The 27,453-nt window shown below is 44.4% G+C and overlaps 3 protein-coding genes across 4 annotated transcripts in view; 2 read left to right on the forward strand and 1 right to left on the reverse strand.

Annotated features, from left to right (window-relative positions):
• The first annotated feature begins 4 nt into the window (after positions 1 to 4).
• LOC115407675 (piggyBac transposable element-derived protein 3-like) lies at positions 5 to 2,967 on the forward strand. The gene is made up of 2 exons (XM_030118112.1): positions 5 to 735; positions 1,070 to 2,967. Exon 2 carries the CDS (start codon positions 1,085 to 1,087, stop codon positions 2,942 to 2,944), a length of 1,860 nt encoding a protein of 619 aa, XP_029973972.1. The 5' UTR covers positions 5 to 735; positions 1,070 to 1,084; the 3' UTR covers positions 2,945 to 2,967.
• Positions 2,968 to 7,751: 4,784 nt separating this feature from the next.
• pofut1 (protein O-fucosyltransferase 1) lies at positions 7,752 to 11,293 on the reverse strand. The gene is made up of 7 exons (XM_030118127.1): positions 11,148 to 11,293; positions 10,050 to 10,171; positions 9,759 to 9,941; positions 9,571 to 9,683; positions 9,308 to 9,500; positions 8,445 to 8,687; positions 7,752 to 8,368 (listed from the first exon to the last, which is right to left on the reverse strand). The coding sequence occupies exons 1-7, from the start codon at positions 11,272 to 11,274 to the stop codon at positions 8,177 to 8,179; spliced, it is 1,173 nt and encodes a 390-aa protein (XP_029973987.1). The 5' UTR covers positions 11,275 to 11,293; the 3' UTR covers positions 7,752 to 8,176.
• A 3,454-nt stretch (positions 11,294 to 14,747) lies between these two features.
• The window catches only part of plagl2 (pleiomorphic adenoma gene-like 2), a 49,918-nt gene continuing 37,212 nt past the window's right edge, over positions 14,748 to 27,453 (forward strand). The window contains exon 1 of one of the 2 annotated variants that reach the window (XM_030118114.1): positions 14,748 to 14,925. The gene's annotated coding sequence lies outside the window, so the exon portion shown is untranslated. Of the gene's footprint in view, positions 14,926 to 17,207; positions 18,846 to 27,453 lie in introns of those variants that run through there. The other variant, XM_030118113.1, reaches the window with a different exon arrangement.

A 27,453-nucleotide genomic window follows, 5' to 3' on the forward strand; every position in this document is an offset into this window, starting at 1 on the left:
TTCTGACATGTTATAGTGTCAATAGTGTTACTTAACACAACTTTGTCACTTGATATCGTTAAAAAACCCAACTTACATGTGTGTGTGTTTTTTGAAACATGCTCAACCATGTTGATTTGTCTGCTCATGTTAAAGTTAGCAATTGAAGCTAATGTAAATAAAATTGACTTTTTCTATCCAATGCACTAAATATGAAGCAGAAATTGTTTTTTACAGTGGTATACATCATGATTATGCTAATAATTACTCTTGAAAGAACATTTTCTGAGTTGGTATTTGTAGATATGGTAAAAATCTTGGTAAAAAATGGGGAAATTATGATTTTCAAAACTAATTCCCTTAAAACCCTCTCGAGGCAGGCGTTGCAGATTTGCAACAGTCAAATTCTAATTACCTAATTACTCCACATCCATATTTATGAGGATTTTTTTATACTCCACTGCAGAACTTAGTTGTGCATTGGCAACAAACGGTTTCCCACTAGCTTACCAGATGGCAGTGCCGTCGCACTTCCAACATGTCTGCCACCTTGAGGTCACTGACAGGGATTTTCTGTCCCAATTTCAAGTAAGTATCACTACCAACCTCCATTAATTTCAAACCAATACTGCGTAAGATGAATCATGAACATATATCGATACAGTACGTGCCAAATAGTGGATTTGATCTCTTCTGTTTTTTCCCCAGGGGCAGTTCTATTTCAGCGTTGCAGATTTGCCACGTGTGGCCGGACAGGTACCCATGGATACCACATGCTTTATCTACTAGTTTGCCTATATTTTGAGCAACAGTTTAAACTAGGGTTATTTTCCTATCACCAGTGTTTACTTATTACTCTGAGGTGTCATTGAGGGTCTATCCTATGGAAAATGAAATGATTTGGACTGAAGTTACAAAACTATCAGAGGCAGATTTGATCAAAAACAATGGCATAATATGATGTTCATTTGACTGTGCAGTGAAGAAAACTGTTGTAGCCTAAATTCCATGCCACATATCTTAGTATAGATCTTTGTTTCACTGAAAGCTTTTTTTTGGCAAACTATCTTACAGAATGCTCTCTTTGCAGGATTTGCAGTGCAGTATGGCAGGCCGACGAAGATTTTATTCACTCGAGGAAGCTGTTGAGATGGTTTGCCTTCCTGATGGGGCTTTATCTGACGCAGGATCCATTTCAGATGATGAAATTGGTGATCCAAATTTTGAGGAAACTCCTGAAGCATACCAGTCTGACTCCAGCCTTGATGATGATGAGCCATTGGCAGCAATAGCAAGGGCTAATCGCAACCACCTTGATGTTGAAGTTCATAACGTACATGCAGACAGTGACACTGAGGCGCCAGGTGACGATGACCCTCAGACAGGCCCAGCTCCAGTCAACAAAGAGTTTTCTTGGAGGCAGAGGAAACCCCCAGCAGCTGACATAGACTCTTCCTTCCAAGGACCTGCGTTCTCACCTCCACCAGACGAAATACCAAGTCCAAAGTGGTATTTTGATCAGTTCATGGACAAATCCGTGTTTGAACATATTTCTCACCAATCTAACCTGTATGCAGGAATGAAGGATGGCCCAGAACTGAAAACAACCCCTTCTGAAATGGAGCAATTCATTGGTTTACACATCTTGATGACCGTAGTACGTATGCCATCGTACCGCATGTACTGGCAGACGGCAACACGCTACGACCCAATTGCAACAGTCATGGGACGTAAACGGTTTGATCATCTGCGAACATACATCCATATGAACGACAATACCAATGTGAAGCAAAAGGGTGAATCTGGATACGATCCGTTGTTCAAGGTGCGACCAGTACTTGAGAAAGTCCGTGCGAACTGTTTGAAAGTTGAACCGGAAGAAAATCACTGCATTGATGAGCAGATGATCCCTTTTAAAGGAAAGACTGGAATTAAACAGTATATCAAGAACAAGCCGCAAAAATGGGGAATCAAGGTCTTTACTCGTGCAGGCGTCACTGGACTAGTCTATGACTTTGAAGTATACACTGGAAAAGGGACTGTGACCAATGAGTGTGGACTTGGTGTTGCTGGTGAAGTTGTGCTTCGTCTCGTATCAGAAGTTCCAAAAGGACTAAACTACAAGTGCTTCTTCGACAGTTGGTTCACTTCCCCTGAACTCATTGTGGAACTGAAGAAAATGGGAATTTTAACAGTTGCTTCCATTAATCGTAACCGTCTCCGTGGATGTACACTCAAAAGTGACAAGGAATTTTCAAAGGTTGGGCGTGGTGCATATGAAGTGAAATACGAAGTGACAAGTGGGATGGCCATCGTGAAGTGGAACAATAACAAGGAAGTGTTACTGGCATCATCTTTCATTGACCCTGATCCTGTTGATAGATGCAGAAGGTGGTCGAAAGAGAAGAAGGAATATGTAGAAGTGGACAGACCCCACATTGTCAAGGTGTACAACAACAACATGGGAGGAGTAGACTTGGCGGACATGTTTGCAGCGCTCTATCGCATTGAAATCCGTTCACGTCGTTGGTATCTGCGCATCTTGTACTACCTGATTGACTTATCGCTGGTCAATGGCTGGCTCCTCTACCGCCGTCATCTCACCCAGAAGCAGGAGAAGAAGTACATGCCGCTTCTTGACTTCCGTGCTCAAGTTGCAGATGCCCTCATCAAGGTTGGCAAACAGGGAGACTTGAACAGCAGGAAAAGAGGACGACCATCATTGGAAGATGTTCCAGAACCCCATCAAGCTGCCTCACCTTCACCTCCACTTCAGAGGATTGTTGCACCATCAGTTGATGTCAGACTAGACCGATTCGATCATTTTCCCAACCATGCTGATAAACGTGGACGATGCAGACTGTGCAAGAGTGGCTACACGCAAACGGCCTGCCTGAAGTGCAAAGTACTGCTGTGCTTTACAAAGGACAAAAACTGTTTCTTGGACTACCACACGAAAAAGTGACATTCAGACATTGCCTTCTCAATAAGGGTTTGAGATGACTTTGTAACATTGTTTTGAAAAGTTTTATACAAATAAAGTTAGCGTTCATATCATATTCAGTCTGTAGTGCATGTCCTCGGTCCAACTCTCTTCACCATCTACATGCTCCCCCTCGGTCGTGTCGTCAGCAGGGCAGGCATGGAATACAATTCCACTGCTATGCCGACGACATTCAACTCTACATCAAGGTCACCCCCTCCTCCACCCCCCATCTTCTGTCCCTCAGCTGGACTCCTGCCTGGAGGAGATGAAGGCTTGGATGAGTGAAAACTTCTTACAGCTGAACTGCTCCAAAACAGAAGCCATTCATATCGGCACTCCACACCAGCTCCGTTCCTCTGTCATTTCCTCTGTTTCTTTTCTCGGCCACAACTTTACCCTTTCTCCCTCCGTTACTAATTTGGGTGTCAAGTTTCCCTCCGTAACATTGCCAAACTCCGGCCATCTCTCTCCCGTCCCGCTGCAGAGAAGCTCGTCCATGCCTTTGTCTCCTCCAGGTTGGACTACTGTAACGCTCTCCTCATCGAGATTCAGTGATTCATCTTGACTCGTGAAGGATCTTTGACGATGTCTCTTCCCGACCTGGATGAGAAGCAGCACTGACACGGCCCGCTTTTGGTACAGACCGAACTCCTCAACGGTCCAGAAGGCTTCATCGAGATCCACCAGCGGAGGAGCGGCATCCTGGAGCCCGGGCGGCGGCTCTCCGGTTCACCGTGTCCAGGAGGAGGGAGGATGGGGCGCAAGGTGGCGGGTCCTGCACTTCCAGCTTCGCTCTTCATTCCCTTTCCTTTTGTTTCCACTTTTGAGGGTTTGAAAAAAGACCAGACTTAAACACTCAGTACACAAGCAACTTCTTTTATTCACAAGGTAATATGATATTTGAATTCTGCAAATAAGCAAAAACTTTAAAATATAATTTGAAAGAGTAGACAAACAGTACATTCACACACACACACATATATATTGTGTGTGTGTGTATATATATATATATATACACACATATATATAGACACACACATTCCGACAGGCTGCTGTGCATACAAGAGGATAATGTTCAAAACAAAATACATTTTCAGAAAAGGTTCACATTTAGATGAGAACATTTTGAAAATTGTCCTGTTTACATGGGAATGCCAGAAATGTAATGAAACTACACACAAGAGACACATTAAAAATAAGAATCATGCCACTATGGATGCCAACATCTTTATGATTGCCCGTCTGCTGAGCTTGTTTAGGACTTGGGATTGAACCCGAATGTTCGACTGCTTAGCTCACATGAAAACAGCGTCAATGCATTTCATAAAAAGTTCAGTGGTTACAAGCACTGTTGTCATGTGAACACACATCCGAAATACTCATGCAAATGAGCCCCGGGTAGATATCGAATGGATTTTTAAAAAATAAACCTTTTAATGTATCTTAAAAGAGGCTCTAACCCTATTTGTACCACATCAGCAAGGCCCAATAATAACATTCAACGGACATGATGACATTTATCCTGCAGCTCCTTTAGTTTCAGGACAAAAATCTTGTTTGTGATTAGGAGGAAGCAGACGTGTCAAAAATGCCTGTTTTTCAACATTTGGGAAAGGTGTAAAGGAACGTTCGAAGTCATTTCTATTTGTCACAATAGAAGCTCTTTTAAGAAATGTTGGTCCTACTGAATTCTAAAACGGTGTCTCTAAAAGTTAAAAACACATTAAAATATGATATTCTGAGCAGAGACGTAAGTGAAAGAGTTTTGCTGTGTGCAGCCGCACGTTCAATGTTTGTTCAATGACTAGTTTTAGCTGTTTGGGTTGAATCAAAAGAAGATGAAGTGAAACTTGAAGGTTTTCTGCGTGAGGGGAAGAGAAATATTAGTGCAGCTTCCCTTTCTGAAGAACTCGCGGTTCAGTGATCTGAGTATTCAATTTATCATTTATATCCTCTCATTATAGAGGTACAGAAAAGTGCAGGAGACGTAATCTGACATGATATCAGCAGACTAAGCAGCAAAGGAGCCTTTTCTTCTTGAGATGGGGTCGTCTGAGGGCAGGCTGCCACTCTCACTGACCGGGGTCTTGATCCTGCATGTGAAGGTCTTGGGCCGCTCCTCTTCCTCCTCGCTGTTGAAGATCTCCATGTCCTTCTCGCCCTCCGCCCAGTCCTGCTCTCCCACCTTCCACCGGTAGCTGACGGCTGACGGGTTCAGCTCCTTTGGTCTCTCCGTGGCAACTCAGTGTGCATTTCGTGTCGCGGGGCGAGCGGGTCAGCGGCCTCGGCATCGCCTCCGGAATGGGCGCCACCTTCAAGCACACGACACTGTCCCCTGCAGCTGCAAATTTATCTCCACAGAGTACACACCCTCGTTGTCTCTGGTCATGTTGGTGATGTTGAGCACGCCGGTGGTTAATTCCATGGTGGCTCGATTCTCGAGGACTCCGTAGAAAGTCAGATCCACCATGTCCTTCACCCATTCCGCCACCAGGTCTTTATTGTGTTTCCACACGATGCTGACGATGTCTTCAGGGAACTGGGCGGGTGTCAGCACCAAGCTGCCGCCAAGCTTGAGGCGGCCTCAGCGATCACTACAGCCGCGAACGCCGACGCTGTCCAGACGCGGAGGAGCGCCGAGGGATCCATGTCCAGGAAAAATCCAAACCAAGGAAAAACTTTGATGTCCGGTCAAAGAAAAATGCAGCTGCTTCTCAGATCCCGGTAGGGGTGGGTGGATCGATCCAAATATCGATAGTATCGTTACAAAAGTTAGTATTGGTATCGGATCGATACTGTCAAGTTGAGATGGATTTTTTTGTTTTCTGCTCCTAGCAGAGTTTGTTTGTGTGCAAACAGCTCACTCCAGCGCTCTGAGCCCCTCCCCAGAGAGAGAGAGAGAGAGCGAGAGAGCAAACAGAAAGTGCTTTGTCGACTTATTTCACAACTTCAGACAAAGACACTGCATTATGTAATGCAGGACGGTAATTCCCTTCTGCGGTAACATATCACCACCAGCCTTAACATTTAAAAGCAGCTCGCCAAAAAGAGCACGGAGAGCTGCAAAGTAAACGAAGGGAGGAGGAGGGAGAGCCCCGACAGACCAGAGACAGAGGCCTCTGCCTGAGGCTTTTCAACAGGCGCCTCAAGAATACCCAGGGAGAAGATGTTGGTACTTCCAGCCTGGAGGAGCAGGCTCTGTGCAGGTGGATGGTTCCTCATCCTCATCCTGAGGGCCCAAAATCATCTCGGTGGTTGTGGCCTGTGTGACTGAGGAGAACGTAGATGGCTCCTCATCCTGGCCGCAGGAGGTCCTCTAAAATATTTTGAAAGTGCCCCTTAATTTCCATTGAAAATACAATATATTAATTACACAAGCGCCTCTGTGGGCTCTCTGCTCAAAAAAGACGAGGAAAACATTTTTTAACGGAAAAATACTCTTAAATATAAGTTCTTAGACAATATTTCTGGATGTTTTGTTGAAAGTGAGTTGTTATTTTGCTCTTACTTTGCTGCTGGAGCAGTGAATCTTGGTTATAAAGTGACACAAATGGTTCTGTGGGGTCTCTGCTGTTTTAGCTCTGTTTACAGAGATCAGCTGATTGTCCATGCAGTTTAAACATTTTTTGACTCTGTCAGAGTTTAGGTCTCAGTTTCAGTTTGATCGATTGCTATTTGGTGAATCTTTTTATGAGGTTTAGTTTCTGACCTTTCTGTGGTATACAGCATGGCTGTAAGTTTTGAATTTGTTTATAGCGTATTTGCACCTCTGCAAAGCTCAGCCCCAACTCGAAAAACTCTCAGTAGAGAAAACAAATGAATAGCAGAGAGTTATACTAAGTAACGTTAGCTTATTTTATCACATCCATTCCATAATATGGTAAATATAAGGAGATGACATGGCTTCACATCTTTGTCTTCTGCCCGTTTCTCCTCCTCTTCTTTCCTCTTTTCTCTAAATTGGGCTTTAATTATCGTTTTTCCATTTTTAGCCCTTTACCATCAACTTTCAAAAACATGACGACCCCCCACACCTCAACCAACAGTCAAGACTACGGTAAACATGACGTGATGAGCACAAATAAATGTCTTTTTTTCCTTCATTCCAGTGGCGCCCCCTAGAGCCGCCCTGGGCAATTGCTCATGTCGCCCACATCAGAAACCGCCGCAGACAGGAGGCGAATGACAGCCGCTGCATTTCACAGTATATTTGCACTAATGACTGGAGTTGTTTGAAGCACGTGACTCTGAGCCAGATGCTGTCTTGAACAAGCACGTGCGTTTTTAAATTTTTGTATTTATCGTGCTATATGCGACGCATTTTCAGGTATTTTTTTATTTTATTATTTATTTACTGTAGTATAACTACTCACGATATCCAGAGACAAAAAGGGGACCTCAGGGCATACACTCTAACAAAATTAATATTTTTAGTATTAATCTTTTTTGTGTGAAAAAGGCAAAATTATTTATTGTATTTTGAAATAAGGCTTCAAATGAAAAAGGAAAACTTTCTACAACTCCCCCTCCCTCAGTTTTGAATACCTTTAATTTTTTAACTGTAACTACTTAATTTCCAAATATTTGTGCTTTTCTGAGAAGAGATTATAGTTCATCACAGAGATTCATTCAAGCAGTGGATGATCTTTTCATCAACTCTGGACCAGATGAATGTTTACAGAGAAATAAAAGTCACTTCTACAAGCTGCAGCAGTGAGGCTCCGTCTGTGCTCGCTGTGTTCGGAGTGTCGCTCACACATCGAGGACCAACAGAGGAAAAGTAGTGTATCACTTTATTGATGAGAAATACAGTAGAAAATACTTCAAAACAGCCTTCAAGCAGTAACTACACAACGGAATGTTCAAAATGTGGGTTTGGTAAAGTTTTGACTTCACCCTGCATGTAAGAATAAATCTGACTTCGTTCTAAAAGGTCACAAATGAGATGAATCCTCTGAAGGTCACAGGATCCTCTCCTCCTCCAGGCTGCTGGAAAACAGACCCGCGAGTCCCGATGAAGCACCGAGCTCCTGTTCTCGGCTCATCACATCCACTAGTGCAAACCCAAACTCTCCCAACGTCTTCACATTCTCAGAGAAACAACACGGCAGTCCCAGAATTCACCGGGTTTCAGCTGGAGGTGAGAGCTCTGCTCTCCTGATCACTTCCTCAGGAAGAACGAGAGGAAACGCAGATCCTCAGGCAGGAGCTTCAGAGCTCCAGGTGAGTCCGTTTCCCGGGATGGTCCATGCCGAAGAAGGAGGACGGGAGGCCGTGGACGTCCCGCTCTCGCTTCACGAAGGCGGAGAAGGAGGAGACGCAGTTCCCGATGAAGTGGTCGGCTCGGCCCAGGATGTAGAGGTCCAGCTGGGCCGAGTCCGGCCGCAGGCTCACCACCTTCACCTGGAGACCAGGGCACAGAGGGTCAGTGAGGGAAGACGAGGCCTCGCCGTCCGCCGCCTCGGGCTCCTGTCCTCACCTTGCCCTTGAAGAGCGCCTCGATGTCTCTGCTGTGGGACTCCGAGTCCGTGGCGATGTAGACGGAGCGCGCCGCCGTCTGCTTCACCCACAGCCGGACGGCGCGGCGGATCTCCGTCAGGTCGGGCAGACACATGGCGGCGGTGAGCGGCAGCGCCGTCTGCCGGTTGTAGCCGACGCACTGCGGCGAGGCCATGAAGTGGGAGCCGGTCTCGCCGCGCTCCAGCAGCCGGCAGGCGTTTTGCTGGAAGAGCAGGACAAAAAAACGCTTTGATCCGCCGCTGCTGATCACACGTTGGGGGGAAACTAGCAAAAAAATCCAAATTTGGTATAAAAATGTAGAAATTTAGTTTTTTTTCTTTGCTCAAGTCTCCAAAATAACTTCGGATCCAAACAGTTCAGTCGAAATGACATTTTTTAACTCTTTAAATGGCGGATAAAAAAAAACCTTCAGACTGAACTACAATCAACATTCAAATATAAATCAGCATCAAAATGACTTTAGGAACTTGATATCTATTCATCTGATCATTCTGACAACTGAAAGTAATCAAAAGATTCAGAAATAAAAAAAGCAATACTGCCACCCAGTGTCTCAAATCAGAACTGCAGTCCAAATAAAAAACCAGAGCGTCCCTCAGATGCACAGATGCTTTATGAGAGTTAACCGGAGTGTTTACATTATTAAAATGTTCCCTCTGCTACCATGCAGCTCAAAAACATCCAAAGAGAGATGCCTCAGGAATAAATGTGAGCTGAGAACAGATGTGACCTGTGAGCAAATTAACCCACGTGAAGTGAAGGCCTTAAGCCTCCATCCTGCTGCAGTCAGACCTGAGCCTCAGCCGGAGGCGCCGCGCTCACCCAGTCCACGCCGATCCTCAGGTGGATTCCAACGTAGGGTCTGGTCAGCAGGTCGGCGATGAGCCGCTCCCCCTCCGCCGCCATGCTGTCGGACCACACCACGAAGCGCTGCAGGCCCACGTGCTCCTCCAGAACCGGGAACTGGGCGGGGGCTCCGGGCAGCGCCAGGACCGGGTGCTCGGAGGGGGGGAACCTGCCGGGGCGGAGCGGCGGTCAGTCGGGACGGAGCCTTCCGCGGCGAGGCGGCGCCGAACGGGACTCACCTCTTCATCCACTGGGGCTGGTGGTACGCGCTGAAGGAAATCCCCCCGAACAGCACCGAGCGGTCGAACTCCACCCCGACGTGATCCCAGAACGGCCCGAAGGGGTTCCCGTCCTGCGGAGAGCAGCCGCGTCACGGCGCTTCCCCGACGCCCGCCCCAACCCGCCGCCGCCGCCTCCCGCTCCTCACCTTCATGGGGCAGGTCTTCCTGTCCGGGCTGCGCAGCGCCGCCGTCTCGAAGCAGTAGGCGCTCCTCCGCCCCGGCGGCCAGTGCTCGTCCGCCAGCTGCTCCATGAAGGCCTCCAGGCTCACCACGCGGTGGAACGCCGCCAGGCTCTCCAGCTTGAAGAAGTCGCTGTAGGGAACGTGAACCTGGAGAACACGGGACCAAACCCAGCGTCACTCACCGGGGTACTGTCGCCATGGAAACCGATCCTCCAGCTCTCTGAACCATCGCAGACCCCCCGCTGTGCTGCTTACATTGGTGTACGGCGGCGTGTGGTGGCGGTACACGATCCAGGGAGGCACCGCCAGCGTCCGGTTCAGCATCTTGGCGAAGGCCAGCGAGCCCAGGAAGTGGTCCGCCTGGTTTCCAAAGCGACCTGAGAGACGACGACAGCAACGCTCAAGAACATGGACGCTCTGCGTGGAGCTCGCAGAACTGATAACTTTCATCAATGCAGCCTTTGTTGATGATATAAATATCAATAAAAACTGCCAGGCTGTGCAAAACCACAAATGTCAAGGCAAAATTAAAAAAAAAACATTTCAAACATAAGGACTGTGTGTCACAAATCAGCCTGCAGCATGCTCCAATCACAGAAAGTTAAAAGGAAACCAATTTTTCAAAAACACATTTCTCAAGAGTAGCAGAACATGCAGAACGCTACGGCTGCAGGAGAATTTATTGGACATTTCACTGGTTTTTCCAACAGGCTTCATTAAAATGGACTTCCTGTGGACACTGCCATAATTTCCAGTACTGAGTTTTGGTTTGTGAAATCATTTCCCACCATGTGTGATCTGCTCCACTACTAGGAAAAGCTTTACAGTTTACATTTAAAGGTGATTGTGGCTTCATTTCACTGGTCCGGGGCTCCTGAACTAAAATGATCCTGACAGCCTGGTGTTCATAAGAGGAGCAGGGACAGAGGACAGAGAGGACAGCACCCTGCAGTGTCTCCACAGCGCCACCCAGCGTATTTATCTGATATAACGTTACATTTCCAACACATTACAGAAGTTTAGACACTAGCTGGACCTGAAGAGGCAGAGAGGAGCTGAAACGAGCCACAAGAGCAAAGTTATAACAATGTGTGTTCAGAGACAGTCTGTCCACGGAGTGTCTCCGTCTCCTCAGCTCCCGACAGGACAGAACAAGTTTCACGGTTTGAACATGAAAAGACTCCTGAGAGGAGAAACTCTGCAGCAGGACGTCTGAGTCCGCCTGGAACTCATGAGAGGACGAAGTTTCACTGGATTTTAAATGAGATTCCTGAACGGAGGGAACTTTCAACATGAAGTGACAGAGCGGAGAGCGGCGGGACGGCGGGTCGGTACCGGAGCCCAGAGCCTCACCCATGCAGGGGCAGTACAGCACGTAGCCGCTCGGGTCCCACCGCAGCTCCTCAGCCGCGGACAGCGAGGCGAGCAGGGACAGGAGGAGACAGGGGAGAGAGTCCGCAGCCCGCCGACGGTCCGCCATCGTGCCTCATCGCCTCCGCTTCTTCTGTGGTGTTTTTAGGAAAAGGCTGAAACGAGCGGCCGAGCGGCCTCTGCCGCCCCCCGCTGGCCTGGCGGTGGAACAGTGTCACTGCAGCCTGGAGCTGCAGGTCAACTTTAACCTCTGTAACCTCTTTAATCTCTCTGCTCTCCACAAAATAATCTCAGCAAATAACAGATTATCAGTGGGACTGTCAGTGTTAACTGCATTAATCATGATTAATTAATGCAGGACTGTCAAAAGATTTTTTTAACCACAACTCATTGCAGAATTAAGATTAGGGTTAGCAATTAGCTCAAAGAAAAGAAAAAGGAGAGAAAACTTAGAATTCAGATATTTCTGAATCTCATGTCTAATGAATGGGATGTTGTTTTGTTCAGCTGTATTTTTAATTTTGAAGTAGACAAGTGGGTCTACATGGCACTTTATTGTGAAAGAAAATACAAACGGTAAAAAGGAAGTTCTTTTTTTGTGTTCATTTGATTCACAATTAAGACATTCTAGTGAGAAATGCTTTATATTATGGTCTTAAAACTGCTTTAAAATGCGAAATAATAGAATTTTAAATATGCACTGCAAAATGCAATTAATCATGATTAAGTATGGAACTCCTGTGATTGATCTGGGTTTAAAAATCGGCTATTGACAGCCCGAATTATCAGCAATTTGAGTTGCTCTTATCTTTGATTTGACTCTTACTCTTTAAAGATCCCAGGGATCAGTTGTGATTCTCCTTTCATTAAAATGAGGCTTTGTTGACAGGAGAGTTAAAATTTTTTTATATGGTGCCATTCAGAAACAAGGCAGTTCACACAAGGAAATGAAGAAAAAGTGTTAAAACAAAAGAGGTGAGGAGTGAAGGAACTAAAAGCTTGTTTCTTCTGGCTCTGCAGCGTTCTGGATGAAGAATCAAACTTCCTCCAAGTGAAGTACAGCATGAGACGGGAGCTTTTTAGAGAATTTGAGATCAGTTGTGTGACAATCCTTGTTCGTGGCTTCTTGGTTTCACACTTCTAGGGAGGTTTTATTCTGTCTAAAAGATATTTAATGTTTTTTTTTTCCAACGGCAAAATTTTACAGAAATTAGAATAAATAAAACTCAGACGTGGCCTCACAGAGAGAAGGATCTTTCAGGATCGGTACAGCCGTGGTGCGTATATTCACTCACAGCACACAGACAGTCGCATGAATGACAGTCACTCATTTAATCAGCATCCCAGCTTCATATCATCAAACCTTCACTGATGTCAAGAATAATGGAAACAACATGTCTTCAAATCACGAACCATCCATCACAGCTCCAGAATGCGAAATGGAAACATGAGAAGTGAAAGAGGAAACATCAGGATGTCAACAAGCAACATGTGAGGAAGAACTTCTCACAACTCAAACAGGTTAAAGCAGGAAAAGAGGGACAGGAAGTGAGTGAGTGCAGCAAATCAATGAATGGATGAATAAATGCCTACATGTGATTCTCTAATTGCTCATATTTCTGCCTGAAATAAGTGAGAAGTTTCTTATTTCGTGACTGATTGGCTGATGCACAGCTGAAGCTGGACGCTTCCTCCAGCAGTCTGGATCCGAGCAGAGACCGCCGGACGTCGTTCTAACAAACCTGCGTCTAAAACAACACAAAACAACACAACAGGAAGGTTTCACTCATCACTCAAATCTACTAACTTTCTTTTGTGTGTGTGTGTGTGTGTGTGTGTGTGTGTGTGTGTGTGTGTGTGTGTGTGTGTGTGTGTGTGTGTGGAGGGGGTTCGCTCAGTCTGGGGTTTTTTGTGCTGCAGTCTTTTTTTCTTCTTTCTTTGAAGGATAGTTAATCCGTCTGCATCCTCCGGTTCAGCCAAGCCCGTCTAACGGATTCTCTCTTTGTGCTCAATCACTCTCGTTTTTCTTTTCTCTGATGCTCGACAGCTGGCTGCTCTTTCCCTCTTTTCCTGTGTGTGTGTGTGTGTGTGTGTGTGTGTGTGTGTGTGTGTGTGTGTGTGTGTGTGTGTGTGTGTGTGTGTGTGCTCCTCCCCCATCTCCTCAACGCACACTGTTTCTCATTGTTGGAGATGACAGCAATGATAACAATGCGAAGAAGCACAGCTCAGTGCGAGTCTGAGGAGAGAGAGAGAGAGAGAGAGAGAGAGAGAGAGAGAGAGAGAGACTTCCTTCAGGTGGAAAACATCTCTCTCTCTCCCCACTCTGAGTTTTCTTTGCCTGTTTTCGACTCTTTGACAGATTTCATTTCCCTTTTTGCAGGACTGAGTTCCTCTAGACGTCATCTGGAGCTGCAGAGGACATTACCGTATGTCCAGCGTGTGTCCAGCGTGTGTCCAGCGTGTGTCCAGCATGTGTCCAGTGTGTGTCCAGCCTGTGTCCAGCGTGTGTCCAGCCTGTGTCCAGCGTGTGTCCAGTGTGTGTCCAGCGTGTGTCCAGTGTGTGTCCAGCGTGTGTCCAGCGTGTGTCCAGCGCATCACTGACGTCTCCCCATGTTGATCCATGTTCCTGCATGTTCCACCTCCGCTTGTTTGTTTGTTTGATGAACTCCTGTTATGCTGTTTACATGACTTAATTGATAGTTTAACCTCCATCTTTTAATCATGAGGCCTCATCGTGGAAAGTGATGGATGAATTCCATCCATCCATCCATCCATCCATCCATCCATCCATCCTTCTTGTCAGCCCACACGCCCCACATTCATTCACTCTTTCTGCTACTTTTAAACTGCTGTTTTCATATTTAGGTTGTTCTGCTTCCTGGAGTCCTGAGAGGGAACCTCAGCTCTCTCATACCTGCTGTTTTTCACTTCTTCTGCATGTGTTCGATTGATCATTTTTCCTGATTCTTCCATTTGTATATAAGTTACTCATGTGATACAAGATGAAATTCACTCCTACTCTTCACTTGTTTCTTATGCTTTAATAATAGAAATAGTTTTAAATGAAGGAAAAACAAGATAACAGGTGAAGTGAGGATGTTAAAGAGGTTCGAAGAACCACTTTTGTAGATATTCCTGAGAACATCACAGAGCGGCACAGCAGAATGTGTCTGACTGTGTCCTTTCATTCACTTTTATAGAGACCAGTGAGTAGAACCACTCTTCATTTCTTCTGGTTCCCTCATGCTGACGCTCCGGTGTGTTCCTGTGCTCTTGGTCATGGTCCTCCAGGTCCACCAGAGGCAGCCCGGCCCCCCGCCGCCCTGCTCTCCATCCAGCCGGCGGGTTGAGATTGTTTGTGGTTTTCTGATGGTCTCAGACCGTCTTGGAGTTATTTTTAGAGTCTCTCAGCTGCAGCGTGTCCTGGTGGCGATGCGGCCGCACGCCGCTCCACCCTTCCGCCTTATCACCGCGCTGCAGGCCGCGGCCGTCAGCTGTTTGGGGGGCTGCCGGCCCCGCCTGGCCTCCCCACCTCCAACCCTGCGTTGCGTCAGGAAGTTATCACACGCCAGATGATGGTGCGTCGCTGCGCCGCGTCGCCTCTGCCGCCGGGTTGTGTAAGATCTGAGGTGAGAGGTCCTCAGACGTCAGGGCTTCCTGCTGGACCCGGGTCCACAGCTCTTCTCTCCAGTCTCAGGAATAAAAAGACTCCAGAGACTCTGAGATCCGCCTGGCTCAGCAGCTCCGTCAGCCTCCTCAGGTCAGTCGACATCACGATGACGGTTAGTAGCCTCAGTCTGCTCAGGCCTGCTCGGTGTCGTGGTAAAAACTCCATACAGTCTTTCTGTGTGGAATCTGCATGTTCTCCCTGAGCACACGTGACTTTTCCTCTGACCTCTGACCCTGGTGGTTCTGATCGTGTCTCTTTCACGATGATAACCCGACAGCGGCGCTGCTTCTGCCCCGACCACAGGAAACCAAAATGCTGCTTTTAAAAGGAAAACTCCACATTGACGGCTCGGGGCAGAAGTGAGTCGCAGCGCGATGTGTGGAGCTGGAGTTAAAGTAACACGGTGGCAAACGACAGAAAAACAGACGAGTGAAGATGTCATTTAGCAGAGTGATTCACTGGAGCATCCTGTGCAGAACAGCAGATAACTAATGAAGCATTTGATTGAGCAGTCATCTGTTAAACGATGAAAACAGACTGGGAATAAATTCACTTTGGCAGATTTCATCACTCATGTCGTCACTGGGGGAACGCTGGAGACGTACGAGTGAACGTGGAATGTTTCCCGGTTGTGTTGTGCTGCTGTTTCACACATGTTGGCTTTATAGTGTGATTTGTAAAACACGTTGTTTGAACACAGAAATATACCGCAGAACTCAGGAATGGTTGACTTTTTTCGTTTCGTTCTTTTTGTGGAATTGATTGTTGATTGTTCAAAACCGAAGAAGGATGAAGTTTCAGTCTTCTGGTCACAGAGAGACATTAGTTTACTGAACAGCTGAATTTTCTGTCCACACTGTGGAGACACGGAGTTGAAAACCATTCTCAACTGTCTGAGAGTAAAAAGTACAGTTTTTCAGAGCTGAGCTGAAAAACTTTTTGGTCGGTGATCCACACACACACACACACACACACATACACACACACACACACACACACGCAGCCATCCTGTGAAGTTCTCTCATCCTGATGGATGGAAACACACTCCAGATGTGGACAAGTCGCTGCTCCCACTGATCACCTCTGTGCTCACTGATGCTGATCGTGGATCTCTGAAGTGGGATGTGTGTTCAAGTGTCAATGCATGTGTGTGTGGGTGTGTGTGGATCTGCGTGGAAGCTGGAGTGTTTATCAGTGTGGAAATCAGAAGAAAATGTGATGACAGTGTCATAAACACACACACACACACACACCTCGCAGGAAGTGGTGATGGTTCCAAGCTTGTTACTGGCTGTAAGAGACAGACTGAAGCTGAAATCAGCTGTGATGACAGGAACCGCGCTGGAATCCATACAGACACGGAGAGAAGCCTCCGTCTTCACGCCGCTTCACCTCATCCTGCCTCGAACCTCCTGGCTCTGCGGCAAACGCTCCACACTCGCAGGAAGTGCTGCAGAGGAAATCGAACTCCGACACGGCGGCTCCACACAGCGCAGATCTGACTGAACAACAGCAGAGATTCGAGGCTGCAACAGTCATGAACGTTACTCAGTTACTCCGACAAATCGCTGAAAAACGGCTGAACCGACGGCACATTTCCACTCATTTAATTTTAACTCAATTAATTAGTTTCCCGCTTTAATTAAACGGCAGTGAGCGTTAGGTTTGGTGTTCAGTGATTGAATTTGGGTTGAGTTGTGAGTCTGCTGTTAGTTCAGCCTCTCATGATATTGCAGGTTAAATATAACATCGGTTCTGCGGTTCCTTCCACGTGTTTACTGACGGGTTTTTCACATTAATTAGGATTTTCCATCATTTTAGCACTGGAGTGACCTCTGAGAGTAGTTCAGTTGAATGAACTCTCTGGTTCCAAATCAAGACGTAAAGGCCTTTCTGGAGCCCCGAGGGAAACAGCTACTCTGAATCACTGCTGCGGTGCATTCTGGGAGCTCACAGAGCCAACCTGGGATTTGAACCGGTGACCTGTGAGCTCGAGGCCAGCTGAACTGAACACTCACAAAATAGAACTTAACCAATGTGAGTGTTTGGAGTTTATTACTTCAGTCTGATATTTCAAACCTCCTGCTCAGAGTGTAAAGATTAAAAACGCTGATTTCAGTTTTTAATCTTTGGTAATTTGTTAGATTTAGTCTTCTGTATAACATGTGATCCTCTGTAGTCTCACCCCTGAACAAAACACAGCTTCTGAAATGATGATGGTAATAATAATAATAATAATAATAATAATAATAATAATAATAATAATAATAATAATAATAATAATAATAATAATAATAATAATAATAGAAACTTAGAAATTCTTCTGATATATCACTATGATGTGTAAATTGAAAAAAAAAAGCTTTCATGAAGTCATCAGTATCTGATCAGAAAATAAAGAAAATTTATGGATAAGTAATAAAAAGTCTAGTTTTGAACTCAAAGAAAATTAACCAAAGATTCTAGAAACCTGTAAACTTTTACTGTAAATCACCACAAATCAAATTACATGTAAAGATGTCAATTTCATGTAGAAAGACAAAAACTTCTTATAAACAAATAATTACTTTATTAAGTTGGATGAAAACAAATTTCAGGAAGCTGTGATAAATAAAATAAAAATTATAAACGCAACGTAATTAAGTAAGTAAGTAAGTACAAAACATGCTAAAAGTATCCAAAAGTATCCACATTAAATTAAACTTTAAATATTCTAAATGATCCAGCCAATTATTACACCATTAGATAAATAATTAGTTTTTATAAAGTTCTAAATCTTATTACAGATATCAAGAAAAAGGATTTGTATTGCCATTGTTTAATATTTTATATGTACCAAAAAATAAACTGATGGATAACAGAACCGCATAAGAAATATGGATATAGTTTGGTTTTCAATAAATTAATAGTGGTTATAAACTACATGTAACAATAAGAAAAAAGAACTCTACATGTGTCATTAAAGTACAAATAGCATTTTATTATAAATTTTATTATAAATATGAACAATTAAGAGTTTAAAGTTATAAACTATATGATCTGTAACAAGTAGCAAAAAACCCAACACTGAAAAAAAAGAAAACATCTATAACTATGTATGAATGTAAAGATACATTTTATTTATTTAATTTAAGAAAACATAAATAAATGTTGATTTCCATTAAAAGAAGAAATCGTGTTAAAATGTTATGAAACATACAAAGTTTACAGAAACAAGCAAACAAACAACAACAACAACCCACAAAGGATTAAAATGTTAACATGTAAATTGGTATTACTTCATGAATGAAATAATCCAATGTTGGGATTATTAAACCTGGATTATTCAGGTTTATGGATTATATTAATTTTATAAAAAAAATTAAGTGAATTTCATCATCTCATAAACAAATATATTCCTATAGAGAGTGAAACAAACCAATAGATAAGGGCTATAGATATAGGTAAGTACAGGTATATAATAATTAAATAGTTATTATAATAACAAATAATAATCTAAAAAACACAAAATAATCAATAGAAGTAAAACCATGAACAGAAAACACCAGAGGAGTCCGCTAGTTGTGACTTTATTGATAAAATAATAAAATTTTTTTAATATAAGTATCATGTTGTGTGTGTGTGTGTGTGTGTGTGTGTGTGTGTGTGTGTGTGTGTGTGTGTTTACCGGCTGCTTTAAAGCGGCCCTGAAAAAAAAAAAAAAAAAGGAAAAAGTTTGTGAAAGTGTCCTGTGACGTCACGCTCCCACAATGCTTACCGCCCCATAAGCGCGAGCTGCAGCCTGAGGAGCCACACGACTCTCAGGCCCCGAGACCCGCCACGAGCCGCTCCACCACCCCGCGACGCAGCGCGACGCCCCGCTACAGCCACGACCAGCCGCTCGAGGCCGGCAGGAGCGGCGGCGGCGCCGGGACTCTGCCGTCCCCGGGGTTCGGGTCCGGCCCGGTCCGGGATGGACGCGTCGCGCGGCTCCATGTGAAGCTGACTAATGCGCTGCTGGAAAGTTTTCGGTGGGTAAACTGCCTGTTTTTTTCTCTCTCCTCCTCCTCCTCCTCCTCCTCCTCCTCCTCCTCCTCCTCCTCCTCCCGGAGCTCAGAATGTGGCTCCTCGTGTGTGTTTGCGTGTGTGTGCGCGCGTGCGTGTGCTGCTTTTGAAAACAACTTTACGAGCTTTGTGCGCGCTGACGCGCGGCTGGCTGGAAACGCGTCGGCGCGGTTGCGCGATCCGCACTTTGCGTCCGGTTTATTCTATTTTTTTTTTTTTTTTTTTGTGGGGGGGGGGGGTGGTTTCCCCGTCGGGCGGTGTGGCAGGCTGTTTGAATTAGACTTCCTCCATGTTCCTGCCTCATGCCTTTCCCACTCTCTCTCCGCGGATAGATGCGCGGCGTGCGCGCACCCCGCCGATGTCCGAGCTCCTGATTTTTTGCGCAAACTTTGGGAGGCGGTGTGCGCTGTTTGTGTCATGTGCGGCGCGGTGCGGTGCTGCGCGGCGCGGTGCGGGGGGAGTTGGAGGTGGTCTGAGAGGAAACAAAGCTCCAGAGAGCCTCCAACGTGACGGCTCTCTCCGGTTACCGCCGCTGTCCGCACTCTCAGTCCGCCCTGCTTCAGCCCGACTGTTTTGGTTTGTGTCGCTGATCTGCTGGTGTGTGTGTGTGTGAGTGTGTGTGTGTGTGTTTTGTGCGTGAGAGAGAGTTTTTCCCTGCCTGAACAACAAGCCCCCCCTCCTCCGGAGCCGAGGGGTGTCAGCAGGGTCACAACGTGGGGGTTCACTCTGTGCACTTGTTGCTGATAAGTGATGCTGGAGTCCTGGAGGAAAAGTGTTTTACTGTCATGAAGAAGCGTCGCTGCAGCCCTCAGCGCCTCTTCTCTCCCGTTCAACGACAGAAACTCCTCTTTTCATCAGAGTTTTGCCTGAAATTCTTCCATGATGTTTAGAGTTTGTTTTTACTTGCGGTTAAAGGATTAAAAAGCTTCATCAGGTTGAGGAATTTTAATACAAATGAGAAGAAACTTGATTTAAATGCACTTTTCAAGTTTACTATAGTTCCATTATTACTCAATATAGATTAAAATCTGTACAGATGTCTAGAAATCCCCAAATTAAACAAATCCTAAAGTTTTTTTGATGTAAAAAAATAAATAAAAAGAAGCTCTGCAATGTATACTTTATTATATCTGTTTCAAACTCATTGATCAGGTTTGTTTTCTTTGCTTATTTTGTGTCATTTACAATAAATAATAATAAAACTTAGAAATGAAAGAAAAAGCGGATGATTTTTTTGTTTTAGAGAGAATTAAAAGATCATGTCAAGTTGAGATAAAATTGTTTTTAAGGCATCAGATTGTTTCCACAATTTAAACTGTTTTTTTAAGAATCCTAGTTTACATTTAGACAAAAAATTAACAATGAGAACAAAACAAAATGTGAAATCAGAAGAGGAAAAAGCTCCAAAAGGCCACAGAAATCTTCAACAAACACTTTTTATTAATATGCTGTTCACGTTGCAGACTGTTTTGTTTTTTCTGTTAAAATGAACTTTAACCAGTTTTGGTTTGGAAAAAAAAAGAAATATAGAAAAGTGAAGGAACTGAAGAGTTTTTTTTAATGTTGTGGAGGAAGTTAAAAAGGTTGAAGTTCTGTAACGGAATAGACTGGATATAAAATCATTCATCAGGTTTGTTCTTCTTCTGCTTGACTTTTATAATATAAATTAAATTTATTCAATCTGGATTAAAAAAAAATCTAGAAAAAAGATTGAATAAAGTTGTAAAATTAAAAGGATAAAGTTTATGTTTGTCAGGAGGAATTTAAAAACATTTGATCAGATATTTTGATAGAAATCAGAAACTTGTTTTATCATTTATTATTTGTTCAGAAATGAAGAATCAAAAGTGAAATTAGAAAACAAACTGAGTGTGGAGATTTTTAAGAGTTTTTTTTTGTTCAGTTTTCTCAGAGAAACCTTGAATCAGCTCGTTTTAAGATCAGATTTATTCACCAGGATTCTTCACATCTTGGTTCATAAAACAAGATCGAAACAAACTTGAAACAAAATCTAAAAGGATTTTATTTCAATTATTAAATCGTCTTTATTTGATTCAAATAGTTTGATAAAAATGGTTCTTGATTGGTCGATATTTTAAACAGAGAAAGAAAAGAATAACATCCCATCTGAAGAAGAGCTTTTACTCTGTAGGGAGGAAATAAATCATAGAATTCATTCACTCATTTTTCCAGCTGGTGCATTGAAAAGTGGAGAAGAAGGAATCCTGCAGCTGAAGCTGAAGAGAGTTTAGTTTTTCTGGAGGAGGTGACGTCAGGTCGACAACAGGCGACAGAAACGTCTGATAAACGTGTTTTGAAACCGTCCGTCAGGATTGAGCGCAGGTTAGATCGTCTCTGAGTTTACACAAGAATGAAAACAAACCTTTAAAAAGTGTTAAATGTAAAGAGTTCTGTTAGAAACCTTTGGTGAACGTCTTCTCTGACTGACTGTGGAAATGAGATTCACACCATTTCATTCCAGAGAAATTAGACATAGGATTAAAGTAGTGGATGAAAATCTGGACTTTTCTCTGTGGAAGAGAATCAAAATGGCTTTCTTGCTTTGAAATGTGCTAAAAACTCGATATAAATAATGATTTAACATCTGCGGATGTGCTTTTTGAGTTACAGTCACTCAGTTTTATATTAAAATTCATTAAAAATGATTTAAAAGAGAAGATGAGACTCAGACCTGATTTCAGTGGATTTGTTTGAGAAGAAAAGAAAGAAAAAAACTTGAAACTGTGATTTTATTTCATAAAATGATCTGAACTAAACTCTGAATGTCACACTTCAGGCCTGTTCATGTCTTTCTGAGTTTTCTGGATTAAATATTAATAAAAATTCTATAGAATTAAATGTGAAGCGACGACGGGCAGAGGTCTGTAGTAATATTAAAAATATTCCCTCTCTTGTTGTTTTCAGGACATTTGAAATGATAATGAAGGGATTTTAACTGAAAATGAGGCAGAAGATGTTGAGGAGGAGGAAGACGGTGTGAATGGATGAACCCTGCTGTGTGTTCAGCTTCATGTAAAGTCTTTAATTCATCCTCTCATCCAGCCTTTTGCCAAACGGCATGAAGTTAGTGTGCAGGATTTTGCAAGTTTGAGGATGTGGTTCAGTTTGAGGATTTCTGTTGTCGTTTTTCAGATCAGACCGTCATGAAAAACATTCTGAAGCGACCTGACTCCCAGCCTGATGGAGCGCCGCTCACTTCCTGCTGTGGCGCTGATTTATTCACTTTTTGGTCTTCTTGGTGTTTTTTAGTGGAAAACGGCACAAAACCAACCTGAGGTGGGAACAAACGCGTGGATCTCAGGAAGGATTTGTTGTGTTTGTGTGACTGTGGCCGCCCTGCGGGCCTGCAGACAGTAAAAGGACCAATAAATTTGCCGCTGTGTGCGTTTTGTTGCTCCTCGCTCACATTCATCCAGCGTCGTTTTGAGATTCATGAGCTCGCTGCCGTTTGTCGTCTTTGTCGAACGTGAACTCGGGGTGAACTTTGGGGTGTTTGAGGTGTTTTGGTGGCGTCAGGAGGAAGAAATGCTGCGATTCCATGAGAGGATCTGCATCAGTTAGGTTTGGAGAAACGCTGGAAATGTCTGTCGGGCTGTTTGCTTTCTGTGAGCACGACGTTTAGTTACAGTTACACATCTCGAAAAGTAACTTGCATCTTTAATTTTTCTTCAAGGGAGTGGGACATTTCAGATTTAAATCAGAGTTACAGAAATATGTTGGGAGAGAATTGCGGAACACGTGATAATAAAAAGTGAAATCAGTGGATTCAGGGTGAAGCTGCATCATTCTGCTCTTCTTTCATCTGCAGAAAAGAGTGATATCAGTTTACTCTGCTCAGTGCTGCAATGCAGAGCTTAAATGTTTGTTCATTAAAGACTCCTGATGCTTTTTATTGCCATGTGCTGCAGGCTGAGAGGAACCCAGAGGCTTCACCTGCCTCACCTGCTCTCAGCAGATCTGCAGAACACACTCCGTGCTCTTATTTTGAAGTCCTGCTTGTTGGCGACCAGGGATGTGTGTGATGGTGGCTGAATGAGGTTCAGGGACGACTCTGTCCGGCGCTCGCCGACGCACTGAGATCATTTTATGACGGGCTTTAAAAAAAACTCCTAAAACATCAGAGGAGCAGATTCGCGGGCGGGTGGAGCTCGGCCATGTCGACTTTCTCCGTCTGCTTCCAGAAACAAGCTTTTCTCTGAGGAGCAGCGCCGGAGTGAAAGTCAGGTTGGAGGGTGGAGAGAAGAGAGAGAGAGGACTGACTGGAGCAGAGAAGCCAAAACACAAACCGTCATCAGACAGGAAGTTCACCTCGTCGACGAATGGAGGCGCGATAAGAGGCTGGCATCGTTTCAGGCTGTAGAGAGTGTGGAGGTCCTCCTCCGCCTGAACCTACAGCAGCGTCACGAGAAAAGCAGTCCTGAAGCTTCAGTCAGTGATCCTCCGGGAAGATAACAGCTGGGCGATGCTACCGGCTAGGCCAGGAGTCTGCAACTGAATGACCAAAAGAGCCTTTTATTTAAATACTTTTCACCAAGACAAGTTGCTCTGGAACCACAAAAAACGTTTAACCTTTAAAATGAGGTGAATGCAGCTCATGAAGGTTCATGTATAGTTCTGATGCACAAATAAAAACTATGTCTTATTATGGTGCTTTTATGAAGTTTTAACTACGGTTCAGAATAGTGAACATTTTATTACAGTTTTTCTATTTCTGTACCTGATTTTAACAGTTTCGTTCCTCTTTTCAAGGGTTTTTTTTTTTTTTTTTGCTGATAATTTAGAAATTTTAGCAGTTTTAACACTTTTAGCTCTTTGTAAGCAGTTTGGAATGCTTTTTACAACCATATTTAATTTTCTTTTTTAAGAAATTCTAGATACTTCAGGTTTTTCAGCCGTTGCCTGATTTTCTCCCCTCCATTTCTTGTGGTTTTTGCAATTTTTCCCAATTTTACTTGTACCTTTCTTTGAACCCCTTTAGAACCAAGAGTGACTGATCATTTTGGAAAGTACTGTGGTGTGTCGCGATAATAAAATTTAGTTAAATATTTATTCACGTTTCGTGTTGTGAAGGCTTCATGGAGCCGCTGCAGAGGGGCTGAAGAGCCACATGTGGCTCCAGAGCCGCAGGTTGCAGACCCCTGGGCTAGGCTACCCAGCTAACAGCTGGTTGATGCTAATAGCAAGGCTAACAAGCGAACAGCTGACGGAAGACTCAGATCAGTGGTTTGTACATAAATGGGGACGAATCTGACTTCGAATCAGGATTTTACCGATGAAAATCATGGAAGTGAAGTGAGGGGAGCTCAGCCTCAGCCCTGCAGGACCAGAACGTCCCGTCAGTGTTCTGACAACACGGGATCGTCTCTGAAATGTGGAGAATCATGCTGGAGCTTGAGTGACGCAGTCAGCATGCATTCTGAGAATGTAAAGAAGTCACTGATATCAAATTCCACCTCCAGCTGAAACAGTTTTTGAGGCTCAAATTGAAGTTTAATATCCAGAAATCAGAAGTCAGAACGTGGAGACTTGAGATGAAATGGGGAGAATAAACTCAATCTCATGAATATACTGCAGATTAAGAGAATGAAAGCAAAATGTAGATAAGATAATGTGAAAAATGAAGAAGAAACATTAAAGAAATTAAGTGTTTATATTAAAAGAGAGAATACAGACAAAGTGTAGAGAATAAGAATGAAGTACAAAGAATTAATTGTTGATTGTTGAGAGAAAAGACAAAAAGCAGCGAATGAAGGTGAAATGTTGAGATTGAAGTTTCAGGCTGAACATGAAGAATCAACAGTTTTTGCTGAACTATCCTGACGTGAAGAAGATTTAAATGGAGAGGATGATGATAAAATGCCCGTTAATGTTATGAAAATGTCATAAACAGGAGGAAATCTTGTTTTTTTTTAATCTAGAAATTTCCTCCTAACTCTGAAAAGTTAAAGATAAGATGCGTTTCTTTCTCTCATTGGCGTGACGTCCGTCGACGTTACCTGCCGTTTCCCTCCGGACCCTGAACAGGACCGACACTCCGTCCTGCTCCGGAATATCTTTTTTTTTTTGGTCTGCTCCCATAAATCCCGGCTGATCGGTGTTATTCTGGTGTCGGAGCATTCCTCGCCGCGCCGCTCTCTAAAAATATTCCCCCGGCCGGCAGGGCCCGGGCCGCGGCCAGCTTCTTCTCATTAACTCCCATACATTACTGTACATTGCTTCCATGCCTCTGTGGTCCAGAGGCAGGGCAGCACGCTCCACACACACACACACACACACACACACACACACACACTGACACAGAGTGAAAGAGAGAGAGAGAGTTTTTTTGAGTCGGAGGGAGGTCTCCTCTGAAAATTCCCCACAATTCCTTGCACCTCTGGGAGCAGCAGTGGCAGCAGAAGCGGTGGCGGTGGCGGCGCAGCAGCAGCAGCAGCAGCAGCAGCAGCAGCAGCAGCAGCAGCAGCAGCAGCAGCGGCTGATTTCCATGAGAAAAGCACATCAGTTGGGTTAATGGGGGGGACGGCCCTCCGGGGGAACAAATGGTAGTTAATAACCAGGGAAGAATCGGAAAAGCTCTGATCCCTCTCTTTGTACTTCTTCACCTTCTGCAGGCAGGACGGCCGGGTGGGGGCCGGGTGGGGGCCGGGGTGGGGGCGGGGCAGGGGGGGGACGGGACACCGGGTTCACGCCGGAATGGAAGTTGTCCTCCGTGGGGCTGCGAGCAGATTGCGCTATTTGTTATTTTCTCAGGACAGCGGCGGCGAAGCGGGCGGCTGAGAGCGGCGCTGGGATACAGGCGGCGGCGCCGCCGCTCTGTGTTTGTGTGTGTCGGAGGAGATTTATTTATTTGGACGTGTGAGGCTTCACTCATCGCTGTCTGAGAGTCGGGACTTGTTGCTGCGTGAGGAGAGGAAGTGGAAGAACATGGAGTTTGAGACCCGACAAGACTTTTCAGTTGTTTGTTTCCATGACAACCGCCGAAAACACAACTTATTTAAAACGCTCCGACTCCATAAGAACTCAGCTTTTCGCACCGTGGCTGCAGTAAACACTTCTTCTGCACGTGCTCAGTAGAGACAACAGCCCCCACTAGTGGAGCAACATGAAAACTACTTCCTTCTCAAAATGTTTTTTAAAACGCAAAACCTTCCTGGAACTAAATTACAGAAACGATGCTTTTTGACCTGAGACGTGGAAACGGGACCTCATTCTCACGAAACCTGGTTCTTCTGATGGTTCCTGCTGTAGTTCACTCTCCGATGCTGGAGTTTGTTTATGTCTCTGTTCTGCTGAAGGAAAGTAAAGTTCCCCGTGACCCCATGACCCCATGACCCCGTGACCCTGTGACCCTCCGACATCACTTAACAACAACAGTCATGGCGGACTTCCTGCTGCAGAAGCTCCTCATGCTGTTTGTTTTGATCTTCTTGTGTTTGTTCACAGCACTCTAGCTGAACGTGAACGAGCTGCAGCTCCACCTACAGGCCTGGCATATGTACTGCATCGCTTTGAGTCCTGTGGACGCAGACATTTCCTGCACGGATGTTTTATTAACGATGAGGAGATAAAAGCTGACGTGTGAAGCTTTAGGAAGACGAACTGCGAGAAATGAGTTGCTGCTGGACATGCAGGACGCAGTGGAGCGGTGTTTACTGCTCAGCAGATTCATCTGGTCGTCAGGTTCGGTCAGGAAAGAGTCACTGATATGAAAACAGTCTTTCTACGTGACGACTGCGCCCGTCGTACCTGTTCTACTCCTGGATTTACTTTTTCATGACAACACACCTGTCGAGGCATACTGTGCCTCATGCCTTCCTTATCGGGGGCTTTCACACCTCTGCTTAGTCCTGTATTTATCGGAAGATGAGAAAAAACTGAAGCAAAACAAAACAACAATTGCAACATGAACTACTTCAAACATTGTTATTTATTTATGTACACTTATATAGACAATCTTGAGCCATAACTTTCTAATGTGAAAATAATAAGCCAAGTAGCACAAAAATAAGAATAAGAGATAAAACATTAATAAATGATAATATTATTATTAAAATAAATTAAGAAAACAACATTTTTTCAGATTTACATTAGCACAAGATAGGTTGCGTAATTTGAAAGTACACAATAAGAATAATTCTGAATATAGCTCTTAATTGTCAGCTACATACCCTTACATACATTTGGAATTAAAGAGTTTTTAAAGTCGCTGCTGTCTTCAGCCGGTGGGTGGAACAGATCGGATGTTAAAGGAATACTCCACCCAAAAAACAATTTGGCCTCATTTTCTACTCACCCTCATGCTGAGAAACACTCTGGAGCACTTTTTTGATGTTTCAAATGCAGTTGGAGATGTTTGGGGATTTTCGTTGTCAACAAACAGGGACCGACAGAAAAAACGGTCCATAAAGTCCACAAAATGTTCCCATTTTCCTTCATACTGCTCGTCCGCTGTAATCCAAGTGTCCTGAGTGCGTAACGTCCATAATTAATTCTTAACGAGGTCATTTAGTACATTTTAAGAGCCCAAACAGTGCGCTCTCATACAGCTCCATT

The sequence above is a fragment of the Salarias fasciatus genome, chromosome 20 (assembly GCF_902148845.1).
Source record: "Salarias fasciatus chromosome 20, fSalaFa1.1, whole genome shotgun sequence".
NCBI classification, from domain to species: Eukaryota; Metazoa; Chordata; class Actinopteri; order Blenniiformes; family Blenniidae; genus Salarias; species Salarias fasciatus.

Excerpts from the sequence above, each read along its gene's own strand:
- LOC115407675 (XM_030118112.1), top strand. The coding sequence starts at position 1,085 with ATGGCAGGCCGACGAAGATTTTATTCACTCGAGGAAGCTGTTGAGATG.
- pofut1 (XM_030118127.1), bottom strand. The coding sequence starts at position 11,274 with ATGGCGGACCGTCGGCGGGCTGCGGACTCTCTCCCCTGTCTCCTCCTG. Across the intron at positions 9,501-9,570 it reads CAGCCCCAGTGGATGAAGAG|GTTCCCCCCCTCCGAGCACC; the intron begins GTGAGTCCCGTT and ends CCGCCCCGGCAG. Across the intron at positions 8,369-8,444 it reads AGGCGCTCTTCAAGGGCAAG|GTGAAGGTGGTGAGCCTGCG; the intron begins GTGAGGACAGGA and ends CCTGGTCTCCAG.